A 7,937-nucleotide genomic window follows, 5' to 3' on the forward strand; every position below is an offset into this window, starting at 1 on the left:
TTTGGGCAGAATATTAAATGATCCAGGAAGTATTAAAAGAAGATGGAAGGAATATACGGAGAAAGTGGGAGGAGACACTTCTTTTTGCTTACCATCGTATTTGGAGGGCCTAGCAGGGTGTCCAACAGAAAAGTACTATTTGAATGATTGCCAAATGGATAGATGAGAAGTTTGGAAATTGAAAACTAAATAATGTTTTTACAGTTGAGTTCAGATAGTAGTTCTAAGATACTCAGCTCTGGTTTTGATACAAGAACAGATTCTCTCTTAAGCGTTCTTTTGTAGTATGATTACTTCCACAGTCTGGATGAACATGAGTCATTTTACTTGTGAGGTCTCTGTTTCCATCTTTCTATAAAGTCCAGGGTTTCCTTTCAGGAAATTCCTTTTCCCTGTACACCTTCTAGGAAGAGAGTAAACACTGCACGCTCTCAGAATTGAAGGCACCAGACCCTCTTACCTCTGCTGGTAGGGATAGCTGACACGTGAGCTAAACTCAGCCAATCAGATGCAGTTCTTTTGCTTCTTGCGTGAGTGACTCATTTCTTTTGGTGGTGATGTGTTACCTAGTGATTTGCCACCACAAAGTCTTCCTTCCTGTGTTCTCTGCTGCCTAGACCTCTGGAACACCCCTGGCTTGTGACATTTTTCTAACCCTGAGATTCTAGCCTTTTCCCAGATCTCCAAGTCAGAAATAACCTTTTGATTAATTTCCTTTTGTGGATATCAGATAGTGTTAACTTCAGTTGCACACAACACAGAATCCTCTCTTTGGTCCAGGCAGGCAGTTCCTCTGACTTCACAGCCTCCTCTCTCTTGTATCATTCCTAGGCAGCAATCTCTGTCAAACTCTTGAAAAAGTTGTGTACTAGATGTGCAGCCTGGATTTAGAACAGGCCGTGGCACTAGGCATATTCTAGCTAATGTTAGATGGATCTTGGCTGATAGCAGGGAGTACCAGAGGAATGTCTATCTGTGCTTCATTGACTATGCCAAAGCATTTGACTGCATGAATCAAAACAAACTGTGGCTAACTCTGAGAAGAACAGGAATCCCAGAACACTTGATTGTGCTTAATGGAAACATACATATATTTGAAGCAGGAGGCAGTCGTCAGAACAGAACAAGAAAATACTGCATGGTTTAAAATTGGGAAGAGTGTATGCCAGGGATGTGTCCTATCTCCATACCTTTTCAATCTATATATAAAAAAGATCATCCGGGAGGCTGGGCTCTATGAAGAGGAAGGCAGCATCAGGATTGGAGGAACACTCATCAACAATCTGCGTTATGCACATGACACAACCCTGCTTGCTGAAACTGAGGAGGACCTGAAGCGCTTGCTGCAGAAGGTCAAGGACTGCAGCCTTAAATATGGACTGAAGCTCAACATCAAGAAAACAAAGATACTCACCACTGGTCCAATTGGCAGCATCATGATAGATGGTAAAGAGATTGAGATTATTAACAGGTTTAGTTTATTTGGCTTCACAATCAACACTCTTGGTCCCAGCAGCCAGGAAATAAAAATTGCATTGAGAAAGTCTGCTGTCAAGGACATCTCCAGAGTACTGAAGAGGAACGGTGTCAGGCTAGAGACTAAGGTGCACCTGATCCAGGCCATGGTCTTCGCCATTACTTGCTGTGCTTCAGAAAGCTGGACAATGACAAGGGATGATAGAAGAAGAATTGATGCCTTTGAGCTGTGGTGCTGGAGAAGAGCATTGAATATACCAAGGACTGCTAAGAGAACTAATAGGTTTGTCTTGGAGAGGGTGAAACCAGGCTGCTCTTTGGAGGCAAGGATTTTGAGGCTTTGTCTAACACACTTTGGACATGTTGCAAGGAGGGACCAGTCCTTGGAGAGGGACATTATGCTTGGGATGGTGGAAGGACAGCGCAAGAAAGGAGGACTCTGGATGAGATGAACTGATTCATTGACTAGGGTAACGAGGGTAGGTGTGTCAGAGAAAACAAGGTTGGTACAGGATTCAGCAGGCTTCAGACTTGTTGGACATAGGGTCGCTATGTGTCACAGGCGACTTGACAGCACATAACAACAGCAACAACACGACTAGATACCTTCTTATTTACCACTCCTTCAAAGTTATAGCTATTTGTGTTTTCATTCCCAGGTCCTACCTTCCTGTAGAGGAAACTGATAAATTGTTCTTCTCTCTGAACTATTTCCATCCATTGTTGATCTAATAATGTTAGCCATCCTACCTAAGCTAAGACAATCAGATTTCTTTTCTAGGATTTTTCTTGAAGTCTGATTTAGTTTTGCTCGTAGTTAAGTCTCAGAAGGGCTTTGATGCTACAAAGAAGGTTTATAATTTCCTATTATTGAGGTTTGGCATTTTTCTTAGTGTTAATCAATGCTTCCATATATTAGAGTTTTAAAAAATTTCCCTTTTTGATTACACCGTCTAATATTATTTTCTCTTTTCACAACCAAAAGAACATTAACTAACAGTCTTCATGTAATATAAAGACTGCTTGGAAGCTGGACCATATTTTCATTCACTCATCAATTTATTCATTGATTGAATAAATTCATTCATTTATTGAGTACTTATTATGCATCAGATACTGTGTTAGGTGCTAGAAGCCCAGAGGCAAATATCCTGACCTGATTTTATTCTTTCTCTAGTTTGGGATATGCTTTTGTTTTTAGGAGCAATTGAGTATGATTCATAGTGATCCTATAAACAACAGATCTGAACCCAGTCAGATCATCCTGTGCCATTCTCATTGTTTCCAACATACTTGAGCCCATTGCAGTCACTGTATCAATCCATCTTGTTAAGTGTCTTCCCTTCTTTCACTGAGCCTTCACTTTTGCAAACATATCCCTTTCCAGGGAACAGCTTCTCCTTACAACATGCCCAAGGAATGTGAGATAAAGCCTCTCCATTCTTGTCTCTGACGAGCATTCTAGCTGGGCTTTCTCCAAGACATTTCTGTTTGTTCTTTTGACTGTCCATGGAATATTCAGCACTCTTCTCTAGCACCAAAAACTCAAAAGCATCAATTATTCTTCTGTCATCCTTATTCATTGCGCAGTTCTCAGCTACATACTAAGTGACTGAAAATACCATAGGCCAAATCAGGTGCACCTTGGTCTGTAAACTTAGTTCTTTGGAGAGGCCCTTGCCAGCAGACTTTCCCAATGTGATGTGCCTTTTGATTTCTTGACTGTTTGTCCCAAGGGTATTGATTGTGGATCCAACTAAAATGAAATTGTTGTTGGCAATTCCAATTTCTTCTCTATCATAATGCTGCCTATTTGTCCAGTGAGAAGTTTTGTTTTCTTGTGTTGAGATGTCAAGCTTGGGCTATAAACATATTCAATTATTCACTTAATAAATAATTTATCTATTTAGTTAATGTATCACTTACCTAGATTATTGCATGATTGGCTCTGGTACTGCATATTTTTCTTACTTAATCCACCAACCAATTTATGGGGTAAGTCTCATTTTACAGATGAAGGAATTGAGACAGCAGAGAAGTGAGGCAGCTTCCCCAGAGTCACAAAGCTTTTAAAGGTGCTTGACCTCCAAACCTGGTATGTCTGACTACAGATCTATTCCTTCCATGCACTGTGTAACGTGCCTCTCAAAATTCAAGAATCCAAAAGCAATGTGACATGTTTTACACAGGTGTGCAGAAAGTTCAAAGAAGAGAAAGTACCTAATTTTGTAGGGAGATTGGAGTTCAAAGTTAAGATGACTTAAGCAATTTTGAAGGAGGAGAAATATTGTGGTGTTGGTACCTAGCCCAGAACTTTGCATTTGAACTCAGTAAGATGAAGATTAATTAAGTGGCTTAAGCATCTAGAAGTTGTTTTCCTGTTTATACAGAGCCTGGGGTGTTTCCAGCTGCCTTGAAAGGCATCATCTTTGTGATTTAGCAATGGCAAGTGGAGTAATCAGACCATTTGTGTCTTATATCATTGATGTTCACCAAAGCCCTTTGAGGTAAGCAGCATTGGTATTAAATTTGTAAGAGGGATGAGGAAATGAAGGTTGAGATATTGCATGACTCGTACAAGACCACATAGCGTGAGTAAGTGGCAAACAAGAACTTGGTGTCCTACCCTTAGGAGGGAGGGACCGGCAAGTAAGATTCCTTTCATGTAGCCAGGATGCTTCACTGCCTAAAGCTTTTCTCATTCCAGCTTCTGCACCTTAGATTCTGAAGGTCCCTTGCCTTATAACACCCTCTCTTTCCTTTTCAGTTTTCAAATCCTGCTCTTGCTTCAGGATTAAACTTGTTATGCATCTTCTTCCAAGTCCTCTCCAAACTGATACAGCACACTATCTAAACTCACTTCTAGACTAGTTCCTCAGGCCTGCATTCAACCAGATTCCTGCCCTGAAAGTTTTCTAAATAGAAAACCTAGACTTATCTCTGATACCCAGTGTCTCTCAGCAGAACTCCTGTGACTTGGTTTCTCCAACTTTTACAAGGGCTCTTTTTGTTGTTGTCATGTACTGTTGAGTCACCTGCGACCCATAGTGACCCTATGTACAGCAGCTCTGAACCCTGCCCTGTCCTGAGCCAGTCTCACTAATTCAGACACAGCAACCTCCATTGTCTCAGTTACGTGTCAGTCCATCTCATCCGGAGTCTTCCTCTCCTGCACTGTCCCTCTACCCTTCCCAGCATTATGTCCTCCTTCAAAGACCAGTCTCTCCTGGCCACGTGTTCATAGTATGAGACAGAGCTTCAACATCCTAGCCTCCAAGTATAAACTTGGTTTCACCCTCTCCAAGACAGAACTATTTATTTTCTTACCAGTCCATGGTACGTTCAAGACTCTTCTCCAGCACCACAACTCTAAGGCATCAATTCTTCTGTCATCCTTAGTCATTGTCTTATGCATAGCCAGTAATTGCAAAGACTATGGCCTGGATCAGGTGCACCTTAGTGTCTACATTGGCATATTGCTTTTCAGTACTCTGGAGAGGTCCCTGAGAGCAGATTTTCCCCATGCAATTTGTCTTCTGATTTCTTGACTGCTGGTGCTAAGAGTGTTGATTATGGAGCTGAGCAAGCTGTCATTGTTAACAACCTCAATCTCTTCTCCATCTATCAAGATGCTGTCAAATGGCCCAGTGGTGAGAATTTATGTCTTCTTGATGTTGAACTTCAATCCATATTGAAGACTACAGTCCTTGACATGAGCTCTTACTGTTTACTTAATATGTATGCTTTCATTGGTCCTTGGGTGATGCAAATGTTGAAGGCACTCAGCTGCTAGTGAAATGTTGGATATTTGAAGCCAACCAGAAGCACTTTTGAAGAAATACCTAGGCGTTTGCTTCCAAACTATGACCTCCAAAACCCCTTTGGAAGCACACAGTTCAGCTCTCTCCCATGTGGGTTTGTCAAGAGTCAGAGGTGACTTGAAGACAACTTGGTTTTGGTACATCTTGTCTGTCACATGAGTAGAAGTTCCATGAGGCTGAAACATACACTCCTTTTGGATGCTCATACATCTATCATGGACTTCCATATACTTAGGGAACACAGGGTTTGCCAATTCAAACAGGCTATCTGCCCTGCTCCCCTGCTGTTTGATTGCTCTACTACCGTGTTAGCTGCTGTCTAGTTCTGAATCATAATGACCCCATGCACAACAGAACAAAACCCTGCCCCTTCCTGCACCATCCACACAATTGGGGCTATCTTTGAACCCATTGTGGCAGCATCAGTCCATTTCATGGAGGGCCTTTCCCCTTTTTTTGCTGATTCTTTACTTAACAACCATGTCTTTCTCCAGGGCCTGGACCCTCCTTATAACATGTCCAAATTATGTCAGATGAAATTTCATCTTTTAAGGATCATTCTAGGCATACAACTTGCAAGATATAGACAGCTCTTCTTTTGACAGTCCATGGCTGTAATACTTTAGGGCAGAAGACTGCCCATTTTGATCCCATAGAGCAAGCTGGTGGATTCAAACCAATGTCCTTTTGGTTAGCACAGAATATATAACACATTATGCCATGGGACATCCTTTGACAGGTCTACCTATTTTATCTCTTTATTCACTTAAAAAATTATTTATAGACATTGCCCCATAAACACAGTAGCAATCTCATACTGGTTTTCTGTTGCTGTTATTTGCCAGTGAGTTGCCCATGACTCATAATGACTCTAGATACAGTAGCTCTGAACCCTGCCCTATCATGAGCCTGTCTCACTGAATCTGACACACCTCATCCCATTGCCCCAGTAACTGAGTCAATCAATCTCATCTGGGGTCTTCCTCTGCTGTGCTATCCCTCCACCCTTCCAAGTATGATGTTATTCTCCAAAGACTGGTCCCTCCTGGCCACATGCCCAAAGTATGTGAGATGGAGCTTCAAAATCCTTGGTAGTTCCTAAAAAAAAAAAAAAAAAAAGACAAAATATTCATGCTTTTACAGAGCATTTTAGCTGTACTTTTTCCAAGAGAGCCAGGATCATACAATCTACTCTTAAATCGTGAAAAACAAATAACTTGCCATCCCTCTTTCTAAAGCTCTGAAAGTTTAAAAAAAAGGGGGGGCTGTCATAGGTACACTCAACAACTACTAATAACCAACATTTAACGAATGTTTGCTAATTGCTAGATCCTGTACCAAATACTCTACCTATATTAACATATGTAATCATCACATCAACAATTATGATCTTTATTTAACAGATGAAGACTCTCAGAGGTCACTCAGCTAGTAAATGGTGCAACCAGAATTCAAACCCAGACCAAATGACTTTCAATTAAGACACTAGTTTTGTTTTAATGGGGACCTGAAATTTAGACCCATTTTCTTTCTTTCTATACCCTATGCAAAGACAGGAATAAAACAAAGGTGAAGTAACATTTATCAGGCTCTTTATAGTGCACAACATATTATTAATCTAATTCTTGCCATGACTATGAAGCAGGAAGTATTAATTTCATTTTTACAAGTTAAGAAATTGTCTCTCAAAGTGATTAAATGCTTAAAGCTTAGCTTCCAGTTATTGGCAAAGTTGTAAATAGACTAGGTTTTTAGGCTTTAAACAAGGTGCTTTTTAAGGAAGATTGTACAGAAAATCTTAGCAGAGACACTGCTAAAGGGAATAGAACAAAGGGCAAAGGGACATCTGTATTATTATTACTTAAGAAATGTGTTAACGTGTCTAAGAGACGTGTGACATACTAAAGAATGATGAGAGTATGTTAAAAAAGGCAATTCTATAAGCATCCACAGAGGAATTCGTTAATTAAATGAAAGAGCTGCCAGTCTTGGGGCTGAGATTCAAACCCTCTTCCCTGGAGGCAAGGGCAGAGAGGGCGCCACCAATCCGAGAGAACCAGGGAACCCGCTCCAGAGACTTACATTCAGTCCCCTTTCTCTCTTCACACTCATTGGCGGATTTTTCTTGGACCCCGCCTCCTACTCAGTCTAGACCATTAGCTAGCCAAGCCCTGCTCACGACTTGGCTTAAACCTCCAATCAGGTGTCAGGTTCACTGTCCCTCTGGAAAAGTACCCTCCACCCTGGCCAGGGCCCTCACTCTCACTGGTGATTGGTCAGACAGCAGCGAAGGGTACGCCTCTCCCTCCTCCAGATTGGTCGGCGGTGCTTTTCCTTTCGCCGCTGGTTTTGGGGGAACCGCGTTCTTCGGGGAGTGAGCCCCGCCTCTCAGTGACGGCCAGGCCGGGAATTGGCGGCGGCACTGCAGCCATTTCCGGTTTCAGGGAGGTGGGTGGGGTGCGGAGCGGGACTGGAGTCGCCGCTGCTGCCTCCGCCTACAGAGCCTGCCTTGTGCCTGGTGCTGCCGGGACGATGCGGCCGGAGCCAGGAGGCTGCTGCTGCCGGCGTCCGGTGCGGACGAACGGCTGCGTGGCGAACGGAGAAGTGAAGAACGGGTACGTGAGGAGCAGCGCCGCTGTC

The 7,937-nt window shown here is 42.4% G+C and overlaps 1 protein-coding gene across 1 annotated transcript in view; it reads left to right on the plus strand.

Moving 5' to 3' along the window:
- Nucleotides 1-7,698: 7,698 nt before the first annotated feature.
- The window catches only part of SPTLC2 (serine palmitoyltransferase, long chain base subunit 2), a 169,077-nt gene continuing 168,838 nt past the window's right edge, over nucleotides 7,699-7,937 (plus strand). Inside the window, exon 1 of the mRNA XM_006884770.1 lies at nucleotides 7,699-7,934. Coding sequence (XP_006884832.1) covers nucleotides 7,830-7,934 — 105 coding nt within the window. The 5' untranslated portion in view covers nucleotides 7,699-7,829. The remainder of the gene's footprint in view (nucleotides 7,935-7,937) is intronic.

Source organism: Elephantulus edwardii, unplaced genomic scaffold, assembly GCF_000299155.1.
Source record: "Elephantulus edwardii isolate Elephantulus edwardi_28Jun2011 unplaced genomic scaffold, EleEdw1.0 scaffold00037, whole genome shotgun sequence".
NCBI lineage: Eukaryota > Metazoa > Chordata > Mammalia > Macroscelidea > Macroscelididae > Elephantulus > Elephantulus edwardii.